The sequence below is a fragment of the Pinus tabuliformis genome, chromosome 9, assembly GCF_031772625.1.
Source record: "Pinus tabuliformis cultivar Carrire ecotype Pingquan chromosome 9, CPIR1, whole genome shotgun sequence".
NCBI lineage: Eukaryota > Viridiplantae > Streptophyta > Pinopsida > Pinales > Pinaceae > Pinus > Pinus tabuliformis.
Window position 1 is genome coordinate 611317281 of NC_142307.1, and position 14756 is coordinate 611332036.

Sequence of the window (14756 nt, forward strand, 5' to 3'; positions counted from 1 at the left end):
ATCCTCTGAAATTTTTGGCCCTGTCGAACATTGAATATCTAAAGGGAGGTCAAATTTTTTAAGCTTCTGGGTTTATACTCTTGGGTCACGTTTCAGTAGGGTTTCATTGAGCCTTTTGGACTTGTTTTTGCAGGTTATAACCTCTGAAATTATTCGGACCTATGAGCAATGCTTAATCTTTGAAGAATGAAGCCATTTTTAGCATATATTGATTGAAACTATCTGATTTTTCAGGCATGTGATAATTCTGTTTGGACATCACCTCTGTAAACATTGGCACTATTTGTAATTCAATGATATTTAGGGCTATTTCAGTGGCATATTCCTGCAGTCCCTTCTGAGGTCAATAATGCGCAGACCTAAGGTATTTTGACCAAGTTTGGACTGGTTTCAAGGCTGATCAAAGGAGGATTCGTTGGACTAATCTGAGCACTTGTATCATCAAGACCGTGGATTCCTGTGGTGAAACTATCTTGCAAAACTCAGAGACTGATCCTGAAGTGCTTGCGGCATTATTGAAGGATTGAGTTGCAGGTATACTATTCTGTGTGGCTCTTAGATCAACAAAGCAATCTGAGTGCAAACAATTTCCTGAAATATATCCCTCAAGCGAAGTTTTTAATAGATGAACATGTGCGACTTTTTGGATACATCTGTGCTTGCAACTTGTGAAATTTCATGAGATCTACATGCCAAACTGTGACCGATCTGAAGTTAAAAAAGGCCCTAACCAGTGATCTAATAGAGGTCTTGGAATTCCTGCAAGTACTTTTCATTGTAACAGATTGTTGGGATGGAGGTACGGTGAATACTGGAATCCAGTCTCTATGGCATCAGTAAGCATTCTTATTGACACCTTTTGACTGTATTCAATCTGAAGCATTTAATATTGACTACCATGAAATTGGCCTAATTGGATGTCACCTAGATCTATTCATCATAATTGTTGCATGCTCGCTCTTAACATAGATTTGACTCGCAGTGTTGCAGGAACCCCACCCCCAAGGATCCAGAGCCAGATCAACGTCCTGTACGGATCTGCCACCAATCCTTCAGCAGAACCGTAGATCGAAAAATCAGATCTGTGGTTCCACCTTTTTTTGGCAATTCCTGGAAAATTGGATCCATGGAGGCCCGATCCACGGTTCCGGAAAGGGTCAGGTGTGGATCTATGGAGGCTCGGGCGTGTATCCACCGCGGATCGCGAGCAGATCCGAAAGAAGGTGGACAATTCACACGGTTCCATTGGGCTTTTTTTGTTTTTTTCTTTTTGGAAATTTCGAAATGCTATGTGAGGAACTACACTTTCCGAATACTCCCAAGGTGCCCCTTGATGATCCCTAGAAGCTTCCTAGATGCTCCCTGATGGTAATGTTAAATTATTAAAGTAAAAGTGACATTCTCCTTTATCTTTCATTTCCATCATTTTACTTAAATTTTTAACATTATCATGAAATGACTCGGGATGTTTGAGAGGTTCCAACCTCATCAGACTTCATATGGAGAAAATAGAATTTCATATCCCATTCAAAATTCAGCAGACTTAACAGTTTTCAGGATCAATGGGATTGTGGCGTTTCATTGGATTATATCATGTATGAGGGCATGTGATTGGCATTTAAGCAAGAGCATCAAGCCCTATATGTACCCCAGTGTTGGTGTTATTGATTGTTGAACTCCTTTGTCATGGCCTTAGCATTATGTACCCTTCACTCAAGTCAAAATCATTGATTAGGCATGTTAAGCTTTCTCTACCATATTATAAGGCTTGGATTAAGTTGTTTGATCAAAATTAGGCAATGTTGACTAAAATCCCTATAGAATTGAAGTAGAGGCAAAGGCTAGACAAGAGAAGAGGAATCTAGATTGTAGATGGTTGACGCTGGAATAACTAATCATTGGTGTACAATGGATGCCATATCTATTTTGATTTATGTAAAAATATGCATGTTTTCATGTCTTCTACAACTAATTTGGTATTTTGGACGTTTTTAATATAAATGCAAAAAAATATAAAATGTATATATATAGTAGACGCTTCCCTTCCTAGATTTTTGGGAAATGACGCTTCCGTGTCCTTGCTTCCAAAAAACGTCCCCGCTTCGTGCAACGTTGGATTTGAGTCTTTTCTTAAGCATCAGTGAAATTTGTCAAGCATAAGACACTCCTGGGCAGCTTGCTTTGCATTTGGTGCCTTGATCTACAATCTCTTCATAACTGTAAGGGTTTGTATTGAAGCTTTGATTCTGAATACCTCATCAAATGTCCGATCACCCTCCTAACATTGGTGTTCTGAACTCTAGAGATTGTACAAGAGACAAGTTTGACAGAGTCCAGAGTCTTGAAATTGACCAAGTATAACAGAATTTTGTGATGAGTTATGATAGCTACTTTGAAGCAATTATTGTTGAATTGTGATATTATCAAAGGTTGTGTCTGTCCAGAGTTTTGGTGACATTTATGGAAAGGATAAATAGGTCAATGATAAACTTCAAATCATAAACTTCTTGTCATTTTGCTAGTCCTTAAGAGGATGAGGGTGTTGTGTATTGTTATTATTGTTCGAGAAATTTCTTTGAGTGCTTGATACATTGTTGGATACAATTAACACTGAGATATTAGGTGGAACCTTAACTATTAAGATAGATTGTCAATGCATGGGAGAGATTTGATTCGACATAAGTTGCTTCACTTGTAGTAAGGGTTTTAATATCACAATCCATATCATGTACAGACCAGCCAGTGGAAGATGACAGAGTTTTGAGTATAATGAATTGTTGATGTTGCCAGAAGACTGATAATGTACATGGCAAATAGTATTGGACTCATTTGTTCTAGCTAGGGTTCAAGTGGTTTGATAGAAATGTGTTGAGCAGTGATTGAGTAATATTGATGTGATGATCAAAGCTAGTCATGTTGTGCAGAGCTATTGACACAGGTGTTGTCATTATATGACTGTAGTTTTGCAGCTATGATTGAACATAAGCAGATTTGGTATAGCAGCGGATTTTATTGTGCTATGGTTTTCTATTTGTAGCAAGTGACTACCAAGAGTTTGACAAAGGCACATTGAGCAGAGGAGTTGTTTAGCATCTAGGGTTTGACATGCAAATTGAGCAGAGGTAGAGTTGATTGAAAGCTAGTGTATAGCAGTTCTTTGTATTACAATATTGACATTGAGCACAGGTGGATCCAATCTGAAAATATATGAAACGTGGTCCACCCGCTAATTAGGGTGGCAGGGTGGTGCTAGGGAAGGTTGGAGCCTGCACAGGGTGCTGGAGTGTCCTCCCAGTTGCATTTGGTAAACAGGGTGTTGGGAGCATCCTTCAAGTGGGATCCTACAAACTAGGGCATTGGAGAGTCCTTCCAATTGGAACTGGTGAACCAAGGCGTTGGAGTGTCCTTCAAGTTGGATCCTGTAAGCCATGGGTTGCAGCCTCTTTCAGTTGGAGCTGAAAATATTGATTTAAACTTTATTGAAGACAAATATTAAGAAGCGTTCGGTGGTTTTTCTCCCGGAAGGGTTTCCACCTAAAAATTTGTTGTTTCGTCTTGATGTTTGTGCATTGTTGAATGGTGTTGTTTACTGTTCATATGATATTGATTTATGATGATCTAATGTTAATGATAATTAATGTTGTGTGAAGTTAGAATATACTAATTGAAGAGAAATATTGATTCACCCCCTCTCAGTATTTCCAACAAATAGGGCAAGGTATCCAAGATAAGAGTAGTCCAGAGGAGGATCGATATTCTTTGAGGATTGGGAATACAAAATAAGAATATTCCTGTAAGGATATACCTAGTGAACATCTAGATGGGGTATGTGCCTTGAGAGGTTGTGGTGGTCTCAAAATGTATGCTCCCAGCATTGTGCTCTAATCTAGTGGAGATTTTGAGCTTGTCAGTCAAGGCCTTGCTATTTTGTAATGGATAATGTTGGTTATGATGATGATTTTTATCAATCCAAACTCTTCTTATGAGAATATTTCAATTTGAGAGTAGCCTTGTATCTTGTTATGTAATTATGAATACCTCCCTAGTTAAGAGGGAGTGTTGGAAATGTAACTAAGTTCAGTCTCCATAATTATCATTGTACTTGTGTCATTATATATTTCATGTAAAAGCAAATGCAAAAAAAAATATTATTATTATTATTTTAACTAGTCAAAGCATGTTCTTCATGCTTTTAGGGTTAATTGAGTCAATAAAAAATATTGTTGTGAGTCAGTCCCATTTGAATTTTGGACTATTTGTTATAAAAGAACATTTTTATTTTGAGTCAAAAGAGTCAATTTTTGTCAACACAAGACCAAGTCGTCCCTCCAGATGGACAAGTCGGCCAACCCATAAGATGTGTCTCTTCGTATGGTCGAACAACTATATATTGGCAATTGTGCTCCACCTTTTGGCAACTAATTCGATTTATGTGAAAGCAAGAAGAACAAAATCAGCGAAGTAAAGAAAGAGAGAGAGAGAACTCAAAAGAAGGAGAAAGGTTTGTTTTCTGCCCTAATTTGTCTAGACGTGCGAGATTTTTTGTGGTATTTCAGAGCTGGCACAAGCTGAAATTTCAAGAAGATGTTGAAATTTGAGGAAGAGACCAAAATTCAGAGATTTGACCAGCATTGACTTTTGTTGACTATGAGTTGTTGAAGATGGCTTGAAGGAGGGTTGACTTGGGTCTATGTGGCAGTCTTGGTCTTCGTCTTGGTCTTGGGCATTGGATATCTCACTTTGATATGATTCTATAAGAAGAGAATTTTTTTGGGTTTCCCCTTGTGGGATTTTTGCTATGGCTTGGAGCCTAATTTCTTGTGTCCTTGTCTCTTGTGATCTTCATGTTTTTGTACTTTTGGTAATTGCTTGATGAAAGAAGAAAACATTAAAATCTAATAAAGAAGCCAACAAATTCACAAGTAATTATTAGGAGAAATCAGCCCTAATCTAAACGCACTATGATTTCTCAACAAATTATTGTGAGATCACTATTTTTTGTTGTTTGAAATGTATTTTGAATTCATAAATGGATTCAAATCCCTGGAAAACCCCCAAGACACTCACTTTGCACAGATTTAACAACTCAACACTGCCATTACAACAATTTCTAACTGAATTTGTAACAAAACTCATCAAAAAATATGTTTGGATAATGGCAAAAGCATGGAACATTTAGACTACACTTTTCATCTTACATCAAATATCTGTTGGAATTGTAACTAGGTTCGATCTTCACAAATGTCACTGTATCAATATGTATTTTATGTAAAAACAGAAGAAGAAAATTATTAATATTTTCTAGCATGTTCTTCATGCTTTATTTTAGTCAAAAGAAAAAGAAAAAGAGCATGTTCTTCGTGACCCTATGAAAAGAAGAAAATTTGAATTTTTTGAAGTGTCATTAGTCCCTCCAATTTGTCAAGTCAGCCGTCATAACCATCAAGTCAACTCCGCTCATAGAGGCACCTTTTCAGACAGGAAAACAACCATATATTGGCATCTATCTTCCACCATTTAGAAACCAATTCGGTGATCATCCTATGGAAGAGTAATTCAGGTTTGTGGCATGGAAATCTAAGGGAGTGAAGTGTCATTAGTCCCTATGAAAACAAGCACAATTTTCTGAAACTGGTAATCACTTCCTATGATTACTTTAGCATATTTAGAACATCATTAAACAATTATGCTTTAGAAAATTCAACCATAAATGCAATAATGACAATAGGATCATAAAGAGATAGCCAAGCACAAGACAAATTTTTACCCTGGGAAAACCCTAAATAGGGAAAAACCCAGCAATCTTTTTACAGTCTGATTTTCCCAATCAAAATTGGTTAAACTAACAACAAAATCCAATAAGTCAAACCTGGTCAAACATACCACTTGTTTGGCCTCTTGCAACTTGGTTAAAGTTTGGTCAAACTGGTCGAATTTCGACCTCCTGCAAACTTCCTAAGAACCCTAGTCAACTGCAGTCAAACTTCCCAAAAATAGATTCGGTCAACTGCCCAAAATATCGGTCAAACAGAACAAAAATAGCATTGCTCAACGAAGGTCAAACTTCTGCCTTCTTCTCCTCTCTCTCCTTCACACATGTGAACAAAGAACAGATGATTTTTGGTGAGATCTAAATTGTGTCAAGTGGAGGAGGTTGAGTGACTCATTTATAGTGATCTAAGGTGCCCTAAGGGGTACATCGCTTAGTGTTGGGTCGACTTAAACAATTGGAGCCAACCTCACATTTTGGAGGCAAAAATTGAATTCAAAATTTTAATTTCAAATTTCTTATTTTTCATTTTTCTTTAGGGTCGACTTGTAGTGAAGAATACCGACCGCAATTATCAAAATTCAACACTTCCTCTTAGTGAGGGAGGTATTCTCTTTGACTTCCTCAAATGTACATTTTGATGAAAAATTTCTCCATCCCAAGAAAAGATTGAATGAGCTAGCTATGTTGATGTATCCATCCACTACATGTGGAAAGCATCCTACATCAGCGTCATGCAAAGGGATCTAGTTACCTACTAGTCATATCTCCTTTGCAAATGGATCTAGTCACCAAGTGGCCAAAAGCCTTCTGGGGTCCAACTGGCCAAATACCTTTTGGCCTTTTGGGGTCAACAAGACTAGTCTTGTGTCACCCATTATCCAAGTCGTCACCTAGAACCTGGTCAGCACCTATGACCTATGGTGAAACCCTAGGCAATTACCATTCTTGCATGCAAATTGAATGCTAATACACTTGCCCAATGCTAAAGGCACTCGCTCTACCCACTAGCCAAGTACCTGTTGGCAATATGGTCAAAACCTTCTGACTGGGGGAGCACTCTAGGCCTTGATGCTCTTTGGACCATTTCGGCACTCACTCCAACCACTAGCCAAGCACCTCTTACCAAATATGGAGCACTCTGGACCTTGATGATCTTGGGACCATTCTTCCTAACCACATTACATGGCAACCTAGTTAGTACTTTTGACCTAGGGATAATGTTTGTCCTTGATGCTACAACATCAACACTCCCTCTAACTAAGGGAAGCATTCTCAACTACTCTAAGCTTGTCCCTGAATTATACAAGCTTCACCCTGGGACAAAGGCTCTGTGAGAATGTCAGCATCCTACTCATCTGTATAAATGTGTTTGAGCCTTACTGCTCCCTTTTGTACCATATCTCCTATATATAGGTACTAGATCTCAATGTGCTTCGACCTACCATCATGGTTGTCTCCCGCACCTGTTCAAACAATCTTGTGAGTAGCTTCTAAAGCCACACTGCTTCACAAATTGCTAAACTAGTTGCAATATACTTGGCCTCTGCAATGCTTAGCGATAGATGTATGCTTCCTGCTCATCCTAAGACATCATCTTGATGTGCTCTTCCTATCTTCTTCACTCTCTGCTCGATTTGTATATTCCTGCAGTTGTACTTCATCAATAGAGACATATGTCAATCCATAACTAACTGTGCCATGCAAATATCTCAATACATGCTTGAGTCGTGTGCCTTGGCTCAATCATAAACTGACCTACATCCTTCACTAGATTCGTTCCCATGGTTGTTTTCCGATCACCTTGACTGGGTGTTCCCTTTGACACTAGATTCTGGAATAGTTCCTACTGTGGCAATCTTGGTTGTTCCATCTGCCACTGTTGCCTTCTAGTCACTAAAGCATATATGTTGTCGTCAAAAACAAGTCATGTAATAACAAGATCAACCAACACACAAAAAATATCCATTGATCCGAGAATACCATGTTCAATGTTTGTACAAAGTTTTCTTTAGACATGAGACTCCTTCTCATGTACCTCAAAGGCCTAAGGTATCTTTATGTACACTTCTTCTTCCTCAATTACTCCATTGAGGAAAGCGCTCTTTACATCCATGTGACGTAACCTCCAATCTATAATAGAAGTAATAGAAATAATAATTCTAATAGAAGTGTACTTGGCAACTGGAGAAAATGTCTCTTCATAGTCCTCTCCCTCTTTCTGGGAGAACCCTCTTGCCATGAGTCTCGCTTTGTACTTCTCTATGTTTTCATTTGTTGCATACCTGATCTTGTAAAACCTCTTGCAAGTCACTACTTGACTTCTCCTCAAGTCTCAGCACAATTTCCTCCATCATGGCATCCTTCAAACTTCTTGGCATGCCTGCTTCCTCTAAACTAGGAGCTCTTTCGGCCATCAAGCACGGTTCTAGATGTCAGTACAATTTCTCCCCCTTGAACACAAACCACTCTAGTTGACTTTATGCTCGAGCCTAGAAGAATCCTCTTGCCGCGAGCTTTTCTTCGTTCTTCTTAATGCTTCCATCTGTTGCCAAAGCCTTGGCAGCCTTCACGATGTACCGGCAACCCTCATTAGGAGGTCATGGAAGAAACAATTATAACCAAGCAAAAGATGCAAAGACAAGAGGCTGACCAAAAAACAGGAAGAAGGATATAAAGTACTTATCATTTGATCCGAGGATTGAAAGGAATTTGTCAACTCCCTCTTGATAATCATTGAAATCCATCTGCAAACTTGTCATCCTCGTCCTCATAATTAGCATGTTACTTTCCTTTCCTTCCTTGCATGTGCTAGGGTTTCTTTATTTAGCAAAATCATCGATCTAGGTCCAGTTCTAGGGTTTTATCCCCAAACCCTAGGGCTTTCTAAATCATAATCTTCTTTCGTAGGGTTTACAAACCCTAAGTTTATCAGTTCTTTCAAGAAGGGGTCATATTCTAGCACAAGTGATATGGCTTTTCTTGCTTTATATGAGAAATCCTTTCTCCTTAACTCCCTCTGGCTTTGGAGTAACTTTCATTCAAATCTGGGAAAATCCTAGCACCGTATCTTAGCCAATGTAAACTTCACAAGCATATATATAAGGCATCTCTTACACATACATGAGCATCATTCTTGATTATGTCTCTTTCTAAACACATTATCGCTTTGTCCTTGAAGATGCTCAAATGGGCCTAAACGTGAGTCCTCGTATAGGCTTAAACTTGGCCCTGCAACACAGCTCTCTAGAGTTTTATTCAGCCTTATGCTCAAGTCTTTACCCTTTCTACACTGTAAACTTTTGAATGTTGTTGACTTAACTACATCTTTAGGTGGAAATCAACACATTAAGTCCGCATTATGGCAGAGGTACAATCTTGAGCTTGAGTTTGCACTTTCAAACCTATTTGCACTTTCAAGAGTACAGTTTGTACTTGAGTTTGAGGTACTCATCTTCCTGTTCAAACCTTTAAGGTTCACTTTGCAATTACAAATTTTTTAGAGAATTGTTTTATACCCTCTTCAAACAATTTCTTTGGTAAGAGTCAAAATGATCCCAATCTAAGAAATAAGAAGTCAAGCTATTGAATAACCCATTTAGCCCAGACTTCTTTATAAAACAACCATTAGCAACTTCTTCTTCTATTATCAACTCCTTGTAACTTATTTCAGCCTTTGGGGTTTCCTTTGACCAATCCTTAATGGATGCTCAAATAGCCCTTAACACCAGCTCATTACAACTCCTTAGACATACCAGACAAAATGCCTTAAGGAATTGATCTGTCTTAGACCTAATCAAGGATCGAATGCAGTCTTAAGTGTCCCTTCCGCACCCTTCACAAGTTCGAATTTGACCTCCTTTCAGCCTGTAAATGGCCAATATCTGCCTTGCTCAGCTACTCCTTATTTGGTCATGGTTGTGGTCTTATCTCGGTTGGTCTCCATAAGTTTTAGGTCCCTTTTGTTCACGGAACAGAGGTTCTCAACTTCCTCTAGCTATCCTGCTGAGGCCTTTCGACCTACCTAAACTAACCCTAAGGTTTTTCAGACAGTTTGGATTGGTCACTGAGGCCCTCGGTCCAAACCTAAAAACATTCTTAACTTATTTAGGCCAGCATCTTCACATGTAAACAGACCCTCATCCCTCTTCTGGCAGTCTCAGCTTCCCTTATAGTGATCTTGTTCAGGTCTTTTTACTCCTGTTCATGGAATTTGTTCAGAGAGAGAGGTTTTCGGTCCTTTTCTAGGGCACAAACAAAAATATGCTTATCAGTTGAAAACATTCGTCCCTTGATCTTCACCGTGACCTTAATCAACTCAACTTCTATTTTTCCTTAGACTTATCCTCTCTTGTTGGTTTGAGGTTTTATGCCCTAAACTTAGGGTTATAGGACTAAAATTTCAACACGGTTGCTCTTTAACCATAGCTCTGATACCATGTTGATTTTTCAAGTGCTAATAGACAAGCACAATTTTCTAAAACTGATAATTACTTCCTATCAATGTTGCACAAAGCGCGATCGGGATTTAATCGGCGCCGGGAAAAAAGCGGAAAAAATCGACAAAAGCGGGAAAAAAGCGGGAAAAAAGCGTTTGGCACAAAAATATTCATTTTTTTTCATTTTTTTTCAATTTTTTTAATATCTAAACCATCTACAACATAAAATAAATACATTGACACATAAATATGATAAAAAAACTAATATATAAGATGTTTAATATCATTTCTAGCGCTAAAATCACACATAACATTGAATCATGTCCTGAATAGTAAGTCCTGAGTCCCAAGTCCAACTCAGCCTCAAAATATCAACAAAAAATATGATAATGTATCTCATCGTGTCATAATGTCATATACAATAAAATGAAAGTCTAATCCTATTGATTTCCTCTGCCCCTCTTGCGAGAAAATGGCACAGCTTTCTCTTTCCCTCTAGATGTAGAAGCTGGTGCCTGTGCTGGTGGAAATGGCAGTGGAGTCTGACGTGCTCTAGAAGCTGAAGAACTAGTAGTAGCAGCTACAGGAGGCTTAGGTGGACGGAGACCACGTCCTCTACTGGTGGTAGTGGTAGCCCGGGTAGCCCGGGTAGGCGGTGTCACCTCCTCCTCCTGCTCCTGCTCCTGCTCCTGCTCCTCCTCCTCCTCCCCCTCCTCCTCCCCCTCATCCTGCACTAACCAATCCTCAGTGGGATCCATGAGAGGCCTCTCGGTCTCAACCCTCCATTCAGCAGTGGTGTCAATCCCATCCAATGAGATGGCTTCCGTATCAGGTGTCTTACTCTTCTCTAGTTGTCTCACCCACAATCGAAGATTGTAGTAGACATAGACCATGTCATTAAGTCTATGGGACTCCAACCTGTACAAAGTTCATGAAATAATAATTAATAATTAATATTATAAAAAAAATATTGTTTAAAACTTTAATGAATTCAAAAATTTATTTGGAAATTTGCAATATTTTAAATGTTTAAGTGTTAACCTATTGCGCTTCTTGTTGTGTATTTTTTCAAATACACTCCAATTGCGCTCACATCCCGAGGAGCTGCATGTTTGGCTGAGGATGCGTACGGCAAGATTTTGCAAAAGGGGTACTCTGCCACCATACATCTTCCACCATGCGTCTACAACAAAATTACAAATAAAATTTTAAATAAACATAAGAAAAAAATGGAATTTGAAGAAACAATGAAATTTGAAAGTTGAAACAAAGTTACAAAGTACATACTACAAACTAAAAAATACCTGGCATTTTAATCGTCCTATCAATGACAGCCATCTCAAAGCCAAATTTGCCACCTGACAACTTATATTGCTCAATTTGTCTAGAGATCTCCATACGTTCTTCTGGAGATCTCACCATCTTCTGGACACAGGTTAATAATCCTTCCACGACCTCAACATCAAAATTAAACCCACATGCATAAGAAAATGCAGGGTTCAGGAAAAGCCCAGCAGCATGAATGGGACGATGGAGTGTGTTGTTCCATCGCTCATCAATGACTTCCCATAGAAGGAGTTGTCTCTGAAACCCATCATCTCCCTTATCATCATAGTAGGACCGAATGGCTTCTTTGGCCCTGTCCATGGCTTCATACAAATAGCCCATTGCGGGCTTCTCACCATCAACCAACCGAAGAACCTTTACCAAAGGTTTTGTAACAGCGCACACCTCCTGCACTCCCGCCCAGAAGTCTTCCTGGTATGAAACTAGTCTGCAGACGGCCTCTCCTTCTGGTTTGCGGCTCATTGACGAAGCACGCCACTCCTCTGAAAGAAACATTCTCTTCAAATCCCACATAGAATTCAAGAGGGATTGAAGAGATATGAAACTCGTCGCAAACCGTGTAATGGCGGGGCGCACCAACTCTTTGTTGTTGGTGCATTTTCTCATCAAGCTAAGCACAGATGTGTGATTGTAAATAAATTTTGTGATGCTTTTTGATGAGTCAACAACCTCTTTGACAAAGGGAATTTTCCCTATGTCCTCTAACATCAAATCAATACAATGGGCAGCACAAGGTGTCCAAAATAAAGCAGGATGCCTGTCCATAAGCATTCTACCAGCAGCAACATAATTTGCAGCATTGTCCGTTATGACTTGGACAACATTTTCTGCACCCACCTCCAAAATAAACACATCCAGCAAATCACATAAAGTTCTTGCATCTTTGATTTGATGAGTTGCATCAACAGATTTGATAAACATAGTCCCCTTGGGACAACTAACCAAGAAGTTTATAAGGGTTCTCCCCTTTTGGTCAGTCCAACCATCTGACATAACAGTGCATCCTGTTTGTGCCCATGATGCCCTAAAATCCTCCAATCTTTGGGTGCAGTCACGCTTTTCATCTTGAAGAAGCCGGCCTCTGAAATCATGAAGAGAAGGGATTTTGTACCCCGGGCCAACACTGGCAATAGCATCAACAGTAGGTTGGAAAAATGGATTACTCCTTACAATGCTGAAAGGAATATCACTCCAGAGGAGAAATTTTGTCATCAACTTGTCAGCTTGTTCTTTTTCAGTTCTTTTTAGCATTGAACCAATAGTTGGTTGTGAACCAGGTGTGGTTCGAGGAACAAAATATGATGATGCAGCTACCGGATTGACTGACGCTGCAGTAGAACCAGTGCCACTTGGCCCACTTCCTTCAACTGACCTTTTTAGTTGCCTTTTGAGTTCTTCTTTGGCATCTCTAGTGTGCTCTAATTCTCCCAATGCTCTCATGGCTTTTTGGATAATTTCAGCATTTGTATTTAGACAGGGCCCCACATCATGTCCAGGGATTTGTGCAAGGTGGAACTTCAACCTGTACACCCCCCCGAATATTTCCTTTCCACACAACTTGCAATACAAGTTTTGTCTATCATTCGGAGTTTTAGGGTCACCATATTCCCAGAAAGGATCCAATTTCCTTGGCATGTTTGTTTTTGAATTTTGAATTTGCAAACCTATGGAAAAATAAGGATTAGGAAATAGGAATTTAGGATTACATAATACAAATTACAATTTAGCATTTGCAAAATTACAAGTTAATTATTTCCAAAATCCCAATTTCTAAACCCAAGTTACCCAACCAAATGCCAATGGCAAATGCCAAAAAACAATGAAAATTCAAAAAAAATAAACAATGTTTAAAAAAAATGAGAAAATAAAAATAAAAAATTGGTTCTCATAGTCATAACAAATTACCCATCCCAAATCAATGAAAAATTTCAAAAAATTCTTTAAAAACAATGAAAACCAAAGTTTTTATAGAAGCAAAACCAAAAAAAATTAATCTACATACCTCTTTTATGGACAAATTGGTGATCTTGGCTTGGATTCCTCCTAAAAACGCTTGGATTCGCTCCAAAATCCGACGGAAACCCTTCAACTCCTCTCCCTCACCTCTTCTCCTCCTCCTCCGCGCGGCGACAGCACAATGAATTAAAAAAAAATCGAATTTGCCATATAAAACCCCGCTGCCCGCGCCTCCCACGATTTTTACGCAAAAAATCGCGATTTTTTCGAAAAAATCGCGATATTTTCAAAAAATCGCGATTTTTTCGATAAAAATCGCGATTTGATCGGGCAGAGGAAAAAATCGCGATTTTATCGCGATTTTAACAACACTGCTTCCTATGATTACTTTAGCATATTTAGAACATCATTAAGCAATTATACTTTAGAAAATTCAACAATAAATGCAATAATGACAATAGGATCAAAAAGAGGCAACGAGACACAAGAGACACAAATTTTTACCCTAGGAAAACCCTAACTAGGGAAAAACCCAACAATCTTTTCTTAGGAGAAATTATTCAATTCATCAAAAGTACAATTTGATTTTCCCAATCAAAATTGGTCAGATTGACCACAAAATCCAATGAGTCAAACTTGGTCAAATAGACCACTTTTCATCCTCATGCAACTACCTCAGAAACCCTAGTGAACTACGGTCAAACTGCCCAGAATCTCGGTCAAACAAAATAAAAATAGTCTTGTTCAACACAGGTCAAACTTCTGCCTTCTTCTCCTCTCTCTCCTTCACACATGTGAATAGAGAATAGATGGTTTTTTGTGAGATCCAAATTGTGTCAAGTGGAGGACGTCGAGTGACTCATTTATAGTGATCTAAGGTGCCCCAAGGGGCACATCTCTTAGTGTTGGGCCGACTTAAACAATTGGAGATGACCTTACATTTTGCAGGCAAAAAAATAAATTCAAAATTTAAATTTCAAATTTCTTCTTTTTCATTTTTCTGTAGTGAAGAATATCGATCACAGCTTTCAAAATTCAACAAATTTGAGGATAGATTGGATGGTGCCCTGAATTTCATAACATAGAAAGTGAGGGTTACACTCTTACTATAAGAGAATGATCTATGGGATATTATCAAGGATGTTGTGACTCCGCCTATAGATCCACAAGACTTGGAAGCTCACAACAAAAAGGAAGTGAAGGCCAAGTGAATGATCTTGGATGCCATAAAGGACCATCTAATC

General features: G+C 38.7%; 2 protein-coding genes across 6 annotated transcripts in view; both read right to left on the reverse strand.

The window, feature by feature from the left end:
• The window catches only part of LOC149150079 (uncharacterized), a 77477-nt gene that overhangs the window by 42207 nt on the left and 20514 nt on the right, over nt 1–14756 (reverse strand). The gene's annotated exons all lie outside the window — the stretch shown is intronic.
• Nucleotides 10629–11538, reverse strand: LOC149150080 (uncharacterized). The gene is made up of 2 exons (XM_089445756.1): nt 11251–11538; nt 10629–11127 (listed from the first exon to the last, which is right to left on the reverse strand). The coding sequence occupies exons 1-2, from the start codon at nt 11376–11378 to the stop codon at nt 10650–10652; spliced, it is 606 nt and encodes a 201-aa protein (XP_089301882.1). The 5' UTR covers nt 11379–11538; the 3' UTR covers nt 10629–10649.